General features: G+C 39.3%; 2 protein-coding genes across 2 annotated transcripts; one reads left to right on the forward strand and one right to left on the reverse strand.

Annotated features, from left to right (window-relative positions):
• Window positions 1-313: 313 nt before the first annotated feature.
• Window positions 314-6,768, reverse strand: foxm1 (forkhead box M1). The gene is made up of 9 exons (XM_062443869.1): window positions 6,637-6,768; window positions 4,131-4,637; window positions 3,877-4,025; window positions 3,201-3,395; window positions 2,962-3,090; window positions 2,562-2,621; window positions 2,015-2,063; window positions 1,691-1,866; window positions 314-1,352 (listed from the first exon to the last, which is right to left on the reverse strand). Exons 2-9 carry the CDS (start codon window positions 4,597-4,599, stop codon window positions 531-533), a joined length of 2,049 nt encoding a protein of 682 aa, XP_062299853.1. The 5' UTR covers window positions 4,600-4,637; window positions 6,637-6,768; the 3' UTR covers window positions 314-530.
• A 367-nt stretch (window positions 6,769-7,135) lies between these two features.
• rhno1 (RAD9-HUS1-RAD1 interacting nuclear orphan 1) lies at window positions 7,136-9,127 on the forward strand. Its single transcript, XM_062444005.1, has 3 exons — window positions 7,136-7,247; window positions 7,387-7,575; window positions 7,755-9,127. Exons 2-3 carry the CDS (start codon window positions 7,411-7,413, stop codon window positions 8,499-8,501), a joined length of 912 nt encoding a protein of 303 aa, XP_062299989.1. The 5' UTR covers window positions 7,136-7,247; window positions 7,387-7,410; the 3' UTR covers window positions 8,502-9,127.
• The last annotated feature ends 4,735 nt before the right edge of the window (window positions 9,128-13,862 follow it).

Below are 13,862 nucleotides of genomic sequence, written 5' to 3' on the forward strand. Positions count from 1 at the left end.
GAAAAAGCAAATGAATGGGAAGTGGCATTAATTAATTATATTATATTAAAGCTGCAATCCGCAAATTTAAGCACATTCTAACTACAGCAAAGAGGATTTTTTTTGGCGCTGGAAAACATGGATTCACCTTTAACCCATATATACCAGATTATTTAGCTCCACCTCTGATGGCCAAACAGATTATCTACAGTATGCTTCATATTCTTAGTGATGTACCTACTTATAATTGGTGTCTTTTAGGTTTATCTGAATGTATTTGATGCAGCATTCAGCTACAACTCTCTCTGAGTTCAGTTGGTGTCAATAATTTAAATGTTTCTTTTAATCCAATTGCTGCAGTCTCTACAGACCTTTTCTAAACGGACAATATCTACTTATTTTTCTGTTGCTCACTTTTTTTGTGCAAAAATTAGTAAATCATCCAACATTTGCATCTGCTTTGCTATTCTTCGGTGGGATTTCTTACTTCTATTGTTTTGGAAAACATACGACACTGCCATGTAAAGTGAAATGTCTTTTTGTCCCTCAGTCTACTTTAGTTGAGGGATGAACTCCGACCAGCTGATATTAGCCATACCCAAGTCATCATCATCCAGACCAGAGAAGCTAATGTCCACGAGTATCTTGCTCAGGCTGTCGTTCATGGTGTCCAGGACGAGGCCCTCTGTGATGGAGCGGTTAATGGGCGTGGTGCCTCCCGCCCCGAGCAGCTCTCTGGAGCAGCTGCTGCGGAGGCATTCGATGGGAGAGTCTGTCGGTCCCGTCGCTCTGGAAGGGGCGGATGTGAGCAGCTCTCTGGGGGAGTTAAAGAGAGGCAAGTCTTTAAAGGGGGTGCTGCTGAAGCTGAAGGTGGTGTAGTCGTGCCGGGGGGTTACTGCTGGACCCCCCGGGGTGCGAATGGGGCTGAAGTCCAGAATGTCTTGGCTCCCTTTGCCCACTGGGGTCACTTTCCAGGGCTCGGGTAACACGTTAGAGGGGGGCTTGCTGGGAGTGGAGGAGGCCAGGTGGCTGCTACTTTTTATGGGGGTCTTGAAGGAAAACTCCCGGTCGGGGCTGTGCTGCTCGTCCTGGTGCTCGTCCAGCTCGGTATCTCGCCTGTCGTGGAAAGTCGAGACGTCTGAGACTACGCCAGAGTCAAAGAAAGTATTATCGGGGCAGAGGAGGACGGGCTCCTCGTGCACAGAGTGAACCAGGCGCTGTTTACGCCGAGAGCTGCTGGTTTGACTTTTTGGAAGGGACTTAGGAGTCTCGCATTTAATCGGAGTATAAATTGGCTCCTCCTTCACCTCGACCTTGGGTTCTTTGTTGTTCTGGGGATACATCACCACAGTAGGGGCATCGCTCTGAGTCACCTGTCAGACATACAAGCATACACTTATTTATACAAGTGTGTGTGCTTCAAATAAACATGCAAACATGTAATTTTGGCAAAATCTAGACAGTTTATAAAGTGCCACTGTCACCATCTTTATTACATTTCCACTTGCAGGTCTAAAACTTTCATTTCTGTAAAAATGACTTTCTCCCACAGAACGACTCATATAATTTTCATATCATCCATAATTAAATTCTCCAGTTACTCCCCCAAAGTTAACTCACAAGACTTCACTTCAGATGCTGATTACACATCAAAGACTGTGTATATTCAGCCATAGTTCTGCAATACAGTTTTTTTTTTTTTTTTTTTTACCTTGGGAGCTATCCGGACTCTCTTGGTTCCTCGTGGCGTGTTGCGTTTCTGCTGTGAGCAAGAAACGGGGAACGGGGATGATGTAGAGGACGGCAGGAAGACAGAGGAGGTGACGGGGAGCTGGATAGGGACCAAGTAGGAATCGGTTCGAGGGAGGAGAGGTTTCATCCTTCTCTCTGAATGTGGGAAGAGAAAGCAGCAGGAAAAAAACCCAGCATGTTAATGTCTAACTCTTAAACTAGAAAAAAGGCAAAAGCTTAATTTACGTGGACATTTTCAGTTCCACTTTTAGTCCATCAACTTCATCTATCTTTGTGAACTCACCAGAGCCATTTGGTGTTTTCCTTGCATCAGGAAGCATCCTTTTTTGTTGCTGTGATAAAAACAAACCAAGACATCACTTTAAAGAGTCAAAGTACACAACTCAGGTAGTCACTGTGCTCCCTAACACATGACTGTTTTAGTGAAAACAGCACAAAGCTCCAGTTCTTTTACACTGCTTTTAAGTAAGGCAAACATGAACTGAGAAAAAGTCAAAGCAACACCTCCAAAGACTGTCGCTACACTATATGGAGGCATGGTGGACACATTGATGAATATTAACATTTGTCCACAATAGACAAAGATTACGGTCCGAAGGCAGAATGGTCTTTCAATATGAATTCAGCTCATATCATCTCCTGCAACAGAAACATTTCCCTTCACTTGTATGAAAAAGCTACACCTCGGACCTCCAGCTGCAGCTGCGCTCTTTGGGGCTGCTGACAAAACAGGCGAGTGAAACTGTGCATCCTCTGATCTGTCTGTCCCTTTTCAGCTGAGGTGAAGATTGTTCCTAAAGAATTCAAAAGAAGGGTAAATCCATTCTTACTTGGTGGGCAAATAAAAGCATTGGCACGGGAACAGGAGCAGTCATTGGATCACAACCGGGCTGTAGAGAAGGATATTGAATGAGAGGGAAGAAAACTGCAAAGATTACAAAATGATCCTGGAACCCAAAATGACTGTAAAAGCACTGCAAATGACATCAGGCAAACAAAACATAGAGGAAAGGTGGAAATTATATTTAAGGAACATAATCACACCAGAAAGGTTTTAAACAGTAATATGATTAGTGATCTCTCCTAAAATGTTCTTGTCATGTGAAAAAAGCTCGCAAAACAGCATTCACATTTCCCTCGACACCGTGGGTTACGATGATAACCACAATAAGGACATTTTTTACAGAGATGGAGAGATGTGAAAAGTAATACAGAGTCAGTTGTGCTCACCTTGTACACCTGATCAAGAGTGAGACACCGATTGGCTTCGGGCCGGATGGTCCAGAAAGAAATTTTACCATCTGGTGAAGTCTCACGAATGAACATGTCGTGTAGAGAGAGGTTATGCCGGATGGAGTTCTGTAATAATAGTTATAGTATTTACTGTAAGTGATAATCAAAGAAATGAAGGTTTAATCTGCTATTTGCTGTAGTTTATATGTTCATAAATATTTTACAGTGCTCCCTACCTTCCACCCTGGTTTGGCCACCTCTCTGAAGTAAGGGAAATGATCCTCAATCCACATGTAAATCTCTTTCAGTGTCATCCTCCTGTTCTTCCTGCTGTTTATGGCAAACTGGATCATGGCCATGTAGGAGTACGGTGGCCTCTCTGACACGGGCTGCTTAAGACCAGCGTCTGCTTCAGTTTGAGGTTTGTGTGCCTATAGAAGAAAAGAAGAAAGACAAATGAACACTTTAACTCAAATAATGATCAATTTAACAGATATACAATATTGTGCAGATGTCACAGTGATGTTTTGATTCTATTAGCTAACTTGGTGAACACAGATTCATCCAAAATGTCAAAAATAATCATTCTTCACATTTAATACCATTAGATGAAATAGTTTCTCCTGTCTTATGAAACATTGGACCATAATAGTGTTTTTATATACTTTTTCCCTCATAAAAACTTGATGAAGTATTTATGAATGATTTGTGGTTCAGAAGTTTGTTATTGAGACTAATTGTGAGGAAATTCTGTGACGGTTAAGTGAGACAGACTGGATAATACAAAAGGTGTGTTAGAGGGACATGCTGAGACATGCCTGAGATCAACGGTACAGATCCTCCACTCAAACATCTGTAACAATCACACTGAGGTGAAAAGATGGCTATGGATGATAAACTGGAGCAGCTCACCTGTACAGTTTGTGAATTTTGGTTTTGGTTCTCCTTGTTGGCCATCTGCCTAGCTGCATCTGGTTCGAAGGTACATGTGTTCATTTTGCCCAGCCACTGAATATTGGTGAGGCTGTCATCCAAAGGGCCGCACTCCGGGTCCTTATTCACTGTTAAAGAAAACCAACAAGACATTATTATTTAAACCAAAAAGGAAGCAGTTAAGATATAATTATAACATTCAAATTCCGCACTGAAAAGTCATATTTCCATACATGTTTTAATCCCAGTGAGAGGTTTAGCATCCGGGGAGTTGATCCCACTGTCTGGATTCATTGGCTGCCCGACTGTACTTCTTGTGGAGGTGTCATCCTCTTCGGCAGCAGGCTGACAAAAAGACCCATTGTCACTGTTGCCACTCCCACTCAGAAGGATGAACTTGTTGGGTCCCTGGGCACCACACTCTTTACCCTTAGCAGTTAGAGCCCCGATAACGCTCTGAAGGTCGGCTGTTTTGGGAATGACCACCACCTGTGTGTCAGACATGGACGGGTGATCCATGATGCGGATGCCATCGGGGAAGCACTGACTGGCAGAAGATTTTGGAGGCTCTTTGGGGCCCGATGATGCATCAGGCTGGCTTTGCGATTCCGGTGCTGCTGCTGCTGGCGAATCATATTGCTGAAATGGCAACTTTCTTCTTTTGAGGATCAGGGGTCTCCTTGGGCTCTGTCTCATTGTCATCAAATCACTGAATATGTCCCTTGGTGTTCACTGATATTCTAGACAAGGAAAAACACAAATAAGAAAAATTTACTCTACCCTTCTTTGACTCTGTGGTTGCATCTGTGGTCTCTTGTGCAGTGGTGTGTTGGGTAGGGGGATGTTCTGAGCGGGACAAGAACAGACTCAACAGACTGATAAAAAAAAGCTAGCTTAAGGTCCTTTTTTAAATTTTATTGTTGTATACATTTGTTTTTTCTCATATCACTATCTTTTTGAGCTGCTGTAGCGATTAATTTCCCCCACTGTGGGATCAATGCAAATTTTTATCTTATCTTACCTTAAACAACATATATTTTTATATTGTAGTAGTAGATTTTAGGACAGGAATGAATATAACATTAGTTATCTCTATAAGGGTGATAAATTGCAATATGCAATATAAAAAAAAGGTGCAAACAGCGCCAATACTTTTAACAGTAGGCCATATTTAAACAACTGAAACTATTTTAAGGCACACAGATTATATTATTACACAAAAGGACTTGTAGTTGTAGTTTTTTCTCAAACCTGCCATACATTAGGAGTTAAACATTTAGCTTTTGGCAATGTCCACTGAGCACCAAAACCAAATGATGCTAATTAGTATTAACCAGTTTATCATCGTTAGGGTTTAATTACCTGCTACTGTAGTTAGGTTCAGACTCGAAGAAATTATCTCATATCAAATACCAGTTATAAGATATCGTCTAGGCTAATTTATTAATGTGAACTTTGATATATTATTGACCTAAAAAAATAATTTTAACCCTTTACTGTTTACGTGTTAAACCGCGTTAAGCGATCAATTTTCAGGTATCAGTTGATGAAGCTCCACGGAGACAGTCGCTAAGGTTACACGTCTACGGTTGACGCTTTTGACGTCAGCGTTTATTGGCTGAAATTAACAATTATTTCCATTATTACGGATTTATATGTCAATCATAGTCTCTTAATTGATTATTTGGCTGATTTATAAAATGTCAGAACAATGGTCAAAAAATGCCAATCGCTGTCTATTCTCAAAGCCCTAAAAACTGTCCAGAACATGAATATATATTAGTTTTATTATCAATGAGAATTAAAAGAAAAATAAATTTAAAAAAAAAGATAATGTTCACATTTAAAAAACATCTACTCTTAAAATATTGAATTAAAAAGATTAATCTATCATCAAAAACACCTGCACAACCTGAACATGTTGTAGTTTCTTCTCTCAATCACCACCACTACTCATCATATATTTATATTTTTATATCTGTATTTATATTTTTCACATCGCAAACTGGTTGTGCAATATTATTTATATTTTGGTCACTTTACTTTTAGTATTTTATTTAGCTTAATAAAGTTCAATCTAATCTAATGTAAAAAATAACGAGTCATTCTTTGTTTAACTACATATCACTGAGATCATTGCTTGTCATTGCTGCTTCCCCCCGTCATTGCATTGTTTCTTCTACTGTTACACTGTTTTATAGAAAAAAACAGTTAAAAAAAACAACAAAATATATAGACACTGTATATATTTGCATCATTATTAGTTACATAAAAGCCTAAAATAGTCATGTATTGCTAAAAATCCAAGCAACAAGCTGCACCAGTGCATGCAGTTATAACAGCTGCAGCATTGTTTTAGCATTACGTCATGTTCGCCGACTTGAAGGGAGTATTTCTAAATGTTAATTAAACATTTTTGAGTTAATTCAATGCAGAAAAACATTTGTGGTGTTAATAATGAAACACTTTTCAAACGGACTGCAGTGTGTGTGATCCTTTCATTATATGTTAAAAATTTAACAAAGCTTTTGAATGGAGGCTGCAATAACTTAACATTTCTACTAATGTCTTAAAGCCTTAAAGTAAAGAAGGATACACTGAAACACTCTACTAGCACTTAATATACATTATAATTCATTGGAAGCTAGGCTAAGTTAGCCGTGTGGCAAGTCATTATGTTACAGTGCTAACTATGCTAAATGTTAAGGAAGAGTAAAAGCTTGTTAAATAAACACAAACCTTCATATTAATGTGATGTTTCAGGCTATTCCGCTCGGCTGGACTCTTACTATCAGCTGAAACGCTTGGCTCATAGTCGATGATAGAAATAGGAAAATGTATTGTATATTATCCGTGTTTATTTGCCGTCTGGTCGACTCTCTTAAAAAAAAGGGTTTTTTTGAATTTTGGCGCTGTGGGTGCTGCGCCTAGTCACATTAACCACGTGGTGTAAAAGCACCAATGGGTAGAAAACAAAAAAAGAACAACAGTGTAAAAAAGAGAAAGACTGAACAGAAAGGAGTGGAGCCTAAATGGTTTGTTCAGGACAAATGTTTCAAGTGTTTTTTTATATAAATATTTAAAATACACACAAGTTTTAATATCCAGAATATAATTTATTTGAAAAGTGGTGATGTAATACATACTCCGGTGCAGCAGGTGGCAGTAGACACGTGTGATGTTAGCCAATCAGGGGACGACAATCTCGACAATGTTGCAGACCGGGAAATAATAAGAACCAAACATACAAGAAGATGGACAACTAAAAACAGTTATAACTCAGTAGACAAAGATCATGAAATAAATAGCATGTATAGATAGATGTATGTCATGTGAAGAACCTCATTAAGGTAAGTTTAATGTTAGGTTTGTCTTGTGGCCAGCTGGCGATAGATATCTGAACTGTAAACAATAGTCTGTGAAATGTAAATGTCTGCTATTTTTATAAGACTTTTTAAAAACTGATTTGTTGATGTTTGATTCCACCAGGTCTTCGAGCATGATTTTCTATTAATGCCCCGTAAAAGCATAAAGACAGAGAAGCCTCCACTGCTGTTCCTGGAGCGGCCTGTGGGTGGAGCCAGACTCAAAAATGGCCTTGAAGTCAGAGCTGCACACAATCCTAAAGCTTTTTTCTCAGAGACACAAGCACATACGAGCTCAGATTTGAATTCTTGGGTAAGATGTCTGTTGTATTTCCAGATCCCACTGCTAAAATGTCACTGAGTGTGTCAGAGAATCTCTTCTGTCTCAAAGAGTCCACACTTTGACCTTCCTGTACAGTCATTTCTCAGCATTGCTATATTTGACTTAAGTTTTATTTAGCTGTTTGTTTACTGCACTTTTAATCTTTTTAGGTAAACCCACAATTTGACAGTTCAGTTGCAGCTGCACTCCCTGTGAGACGAGGGAGGAGAAAATGCCACTCTGCCACAAGCATTCTTGACGGTTGCAGTCAACTGTCCAGGAAAAACAGTGTGTGCAAATTCCCCTCATTAACGTTTGAGACAAGGTCAAGAAGAGACCAGCCTCATCAACCAAAGCATACACGCAGAAGGAAAGCTACAGAGTCTGCTGTCGTGCCCGATGCAGGCAATCAGCCACTGGGATCCTGCCAGATCACAAGTGGAGTTTCTAGTGCACAGTGCCTCGACACGCCAAAGAGACAGTCTGCCTCAATCAGAAAAAGGAGTGCAGGGACATATTGTGATGGTGCTGCCTCTTTAAGCAGATGTTTGGATAAGCCTCCACCCATCCAAGTGACAGAGAAATGCAGAATTCGAGCAGAAGGTGCATCAACACCTGCTTCCAAAGAGTTTAGCTCTGCTGATGTCAGCACTGAAGTCTTTCTGCCACCTGATGTGGACACTCCAAAAGCAATACAAGAAGAGAGTAGCTGTCCCTCCTCCCCCTCCCCCGCTCTACATTTGCTACTGGCTCGGCCGTGTACACCACCACATAATCAGCCGCCTGACATTTTGGTGGCTGACACACCAGAGAGGGACTATGGGGTGAAGGTGACATGGAGGAGAAGGAAAGGTTTGATGTTGTTGTCAATAGAGAGAGGTCATCTCTCCAATTCGGATGCACTAATTCCAAGCTGATGTCATTAAAAAGAGGATCAGGCAACAACCTCATCAAAGAGGGGACATTAAATATTCCCAGAAACACTTCTGTTACCAGAATCCTTTCTATGAACTATCTTACGTGATGTTCAATTTTCAGTTCAATGAAAGTTTACTTCTTTTTAGCTTGGCTGAACGTCTGAATGGTTAGTCAAGGATGGCATGTAATGACTCTCCCACCCACCCCCTCCATACAAATCTGGAAGTAAAGATGGCAGGATTATGTATGTCCAATTAAATAATTCATCAATTAAACTTGCAGTTGAATATTTGTTTAGACAGATTTTAGTGATACTGTATATAGATGAAGTTGCAATTCACACACAATCTTTCAATCCTCAGTCCAGTACTAACCTTTTACAGCAAAAGCTTATTGTTTAATATTCATATACTTGTGCATTTTAATGGTAGATGAATACAAAGCTGTGTCTATGTGTATTATAACAGATATACAAGCCCAATATATAACTTTTGTCAATAATATGAAATCTTGTGTCACTGGTTTAACGCTAGAACTGCTGAAAGATGGTTTGATTGCTGCTGTAGGTGATTGTGAGCAATATTGTGTGATGTTAGAGCATATTTTGTATTTCAATTGTGGGTCATAAAAGACATTAAATAAATATATAAGTGCAGCGAGCACAGTTTAATTTATTACCATTAGGCTGCAGTCATTCCTCAGTGCAGTGTAATAACTAACATGAAAAAATATAACAAAAAAGGTTTGTTGCTAAAACAAAGTGTTCTAGGATATAAATCATACATCTTGATGAGCTTCATTGGCTTTCTTGAACTACTTGTTGTCATGGTTACTTGTCTTAACCCATTCTTCTATTTGTTTAGTTATTCCTGCGACAATACATTTGCTATTTGTGTGGCATGTGTCAAGGTAGAGTGAAAAATAATTATAATTCTGATTTATATTCTAAGATGTCAGTCATACTGTCAGAAATGAAATATTAGGGTCCAGTTTTGTTGGAAGGACATCTTGATGAGCTTCATTGGCTTTCTGTAACTACGTGTTGTCATGGTTACTTGTCTTAACCCTTCTTTTTATTCAGCTCAGGGGTGTGAAGCTCGTTTTAGTACAAGGGCCACATCCAGCCCAATTTGATCTCAATTGGGCTGGACCAGTAAAACCATTGTATAATAACCTACAAATAATACATAATGTAACTTTACTATAATGAACCATCTATTTACAACGGAGATGAATATGCTGAGATGTCTTAAGAAAAATGATTGCAGTTTCAACAATATTATGTCTCAGTCTTTTGCAGATTATTTTGCACAGAAGATGCTGATTGACAACATTTTGCTTAATGTTCAATATATGATTGATATGAACCTGTAATTGTTTGTCCCCCGGTCCTGGGCAGACCATTTAGGCTCCACTCCCTTCTTTTCAGTCTTTCTCTTTCTACACTGTTGTTCTTTTGTATAGCTCAGGGGTGTCAAACTCATTTTAGTCCAAGGGCCACATACCTACAGCCACATTTGATCTCAGGTGGGCTGGAACAATAAAAGTTTTATCTTTATCTTCATCTTCATCTTCATCTTCATCTTCATCTTTATCTTTATCTTTATCTTTATCTTTATCTTTATACAGTAGTCCAGATTTTTTGACACCCCTGGTTTAGTTATTCCTGCGACAACACATTTGCTATTTGTGTGTGTGCTAATTTGTCAAGATAGAGTGAAAAATAAAAAGAGCCATTCACAGTTAATGGGGCTCTCTCTCTCTCCTCCCCCTTCTCCAGATTATCCACCAATCAGCTTCAACCTACATAAACTCTCGACCAATAGCAGCGCTCGTTCTACGTGTGTTCGGTAACTAAGGACCGAGAGTTCTCCTCAACAGCGTCCACATAAAAAAAAGAGCGTACTGCGGCACGTTGATCTTCCTTAGCAACCGTGGATAAACATGAGTTACTACAGCATTAGGTGAGTTTAAACAATACACTTTTTGGGGGGGTTAAATTGTGTGTGTATTTGTTGTATGTCGGCAGCTTTGAGAATGACAAGCTAACGAGAAAAAAAAACTTACACGCGAAAAACTTCACAACTTTTTAGAAAAGGCTAATGTTAGCATCTAAATGGTAACAAGCTTGTTATAACACACCGCAGCTGGCACATATATACACAGATGAAGCGGCTAACAGGCTTTAATGATGTTTTAGCTTTGCTTGTTTATAAGCATTGTGTCCACTACCCTGATAAAATGGAAAACCAATGGATGTCACTCATCTAACGCTGTAAAACCCGATGTAAGAGCAGCCATTATTCAATTATTTAACCCACACAGAGAGTAAAAATTGTTAAAAACATAATTACAGCTACACCACCTGGCTAAATATATAAGATTGCATTGTGTTTTGTAGCACTCTGTTTATTTACAATATATCACCTAAAATATATAACACAAGATATCAAGATATAGCCACAGTCAGCCTCCACTCCTAAGCTCTGAGTACAATGAAGTGAGAGGCAAAAAGGAGGAGAAAAAGAAAAACATGTATGCATGTCATGCTTGAACATGTCTCCCTTTGAGTCATCTGTTTTTGTCACGACCCAAAATGAGACCACTTCGGCTCTTGACTCAACAAGCTATTAGGTAATCAGAGCCAGTAGGGTAAAATATAAAACGTGTGTATGTTATTATACACATAGAGGGAGAACAAGGTTGGTTGCATACATATATGGTGTGATATATTTAGTTCTTTTGTTTCTTTTTAGAGAGCAAAATGAGCAGGGATTTTGTCAGGAAGACCAACAAAAGCCAGATTCCACCTGATGTAAAGCTCAGAGCAGTCAGAGAGGAGAAAATGCAGAATATTGTTATATGGGTCAATGACAAGATGTAACTCAGTGTCGATTGGTGTAACCAGTATTTATTTCATCAAAATCTGATTATATACAGGAAAATAATTGTGAACACCATTTGACATTTTCAGGAGCATTCAGTCTTATTTTTGGTTTAAAAATGGTGCAAATGTCATTTCAAATGACATAAAGCCAACAGAAATACAAAATGTACATTAGAACAAACCTGATGCTGCTTTTAAAACTATTTTTAACATATTTTTGAATCGCTCATCTTGCCAACCCTTATTTGTCACTGACCCATATAAGGATTTAAAAAAGCACTGATAGGAATGATTTTTCCTGTTTATGTTCTCTTGATGCAGGGGATGTGTTGTCTGATGATTGTTGTATTTCAATGAAACTTAGCATTTTTCTAAGATTGCCTACATTTTAATTTTAAATTTCCCCATTATAATAACATGGGGACGACCAACCCCCATGACGGGGGCGATTGTCACATATTTGACAGTCTGTATCTTCTGAACAGAATCAGCTAAAGGAGAGTAAGACCACTCTATTCCTACCTGACACTTTAGCCTCCCATTAAACCCATTAAAAGGGAATCTATACAGGATACAGTATATGAGGAATTCAAAGCCTGTTCTCCACTACGTATGTTTATAGGGAAAAAAACAACAACCAAAAACTGGCTCACCTCAGCATACCTCATGATAGTGCTTTCTATACCCTCTGATGTCCATGCAAACAGGTGTCGGACATACAGGTCGTATAGTGTGTGTGTGTGTGCGCGTTCTTGTTTTCTCTTGGGGACCCTTTCTGGTATAAACACAAACCTTAATGGGACCAGGAACCCTCTGGGGACCAAAGTCCTGCATTTCCTTTCTAAAGTCCTGCAAATTTAGGGTGTGTGTGTGTGTGTGTGTGTGTGTGTGTGTGTGTGTGTGTGTGTGTGTGTGTGTGTGTGTGTGTGTGTGTGCGCGCATGACAGAAGCTACTTTACACTATTTTAAGCACTGGAGCAGACGTCTGCTTTTATTGTTCAGTGAGATAAAAATCCATCGTAGCTCCCACCCTTTCCTGTCAGACAGTTTAGAGTCTCAATCTGAATTTTTGATTTTTATCAGTTTGCACACCAGTGCTACCATTTTACCGTAACATACTGTTCATGGTCAAATTTGACCCATTTTTTTTACATTTGAGAGCTGTAAAAACACCATATACACATTTCTTTTAGCTGGACCTTGACCCACAGTATACACTAATGCATATTTTTTTTAAATTTTTGTGCAGCTGATACACATTTTTGTATAAAAACACCAAAAAACACCATTCAAACATGTTGTATTCTTCCTATCCCATCTAAATGTTCTCCTGGACCATAATATAGTGATTGTGAATGTCTTTTTTTCTATAGATAAACACTATGTTTGCTCATTAATCAAACATATATTAATGACCTATGGGGGATTTATGAATGTGAATAAGGTATAGAGACTAACTATGAGTCAGAATAAGAATAGTATGTAAGGTTTAAGGCAGAGACAATAGTATGTTTGTTGATTACACTACAAATAAATATGTGGCTTTCTATTTCAGGGAATATAAAGAAGCTACTACATAGAAAATGACACAGCGTAGTCTCGTCTTGGCTCTGTAAATGTGTCTGGTTAGTAATGTGAACCACAACGACAGACTCCTTCCCCGATCAGCACGCCAGCTGTGATGCACGCCGCTCGGTCGTAAGCTCAGATCCACCCAGACAGTTTGTGTTAAAGTTCACAGATGGCTGGCTCAGCATTTGTAATGATCAACCAAAAAAAAAAGGGGGCATTTTCCCAACTTCCTCTGTTATATATTTCCTCGTCGCTTAACGTCACTGCACATTCAAGGCTCTCTTCTATATTTACTCCATTTCTTTTCAAACTGGTGACCGTTGAGTCACTCTGCAGACTGTAACACTTTCGGATCCGAGAGTCTGCTTTGAGAGATGACACATCTGAGGAGTGACAGTTTTCCCGACAGCGACACAAGAACTGCTTATACGTCAGCGCGGTGTCGAAAAGCAGGGGTCCTCCTCGGTAGCATCGACATCCTCAAATGATCAGCTGACATGATTTCAAGGTTATAATAACATCCGCTAGTTCTATTAATCAGCATCACCTGATCTAGGAGTGGACAAGATCAAGGGCGCCTAGAGCAAGGGTCAGATTCTTTTCTAGATGGTTCACATGTGCAGAATGTCATTTTACTGCCTTGTATGACTACTGCAAACATTAATAGTAGTAGTAGTGATTTATTTCTGTACTTATTAGAAACAAGACAATAGTCAGCACACTCCAGCTCCCAATTAAGGCTGGGCGATATTGATAAAATCAACTATCACAAAACATTCAAGGCTGCACCCCCCCCCCCCCCCACGAACTTCGCTCCGCCCCTGCTATTTATTTACATAATACATCATTAAATTAAAAAAACATCATCACTGGTTTTCAGGGATTTTCAGCATAGTTTAAA

This window comes from Scomber scombrus, chromosome 22 (assembly GCF_963691925.1).
Source record: "Scomber scombrus chromosome 22, fScoSco1.1, whole genome shotgun sequence".
In the NCBI taxonomy this organism is placed as follows: domain Eukaryota; kingdom Metazoa; phylum Chordata; class Actinopteri; order Scombriformes; family Scombridae; genus Scomber; species Scomber scombrus.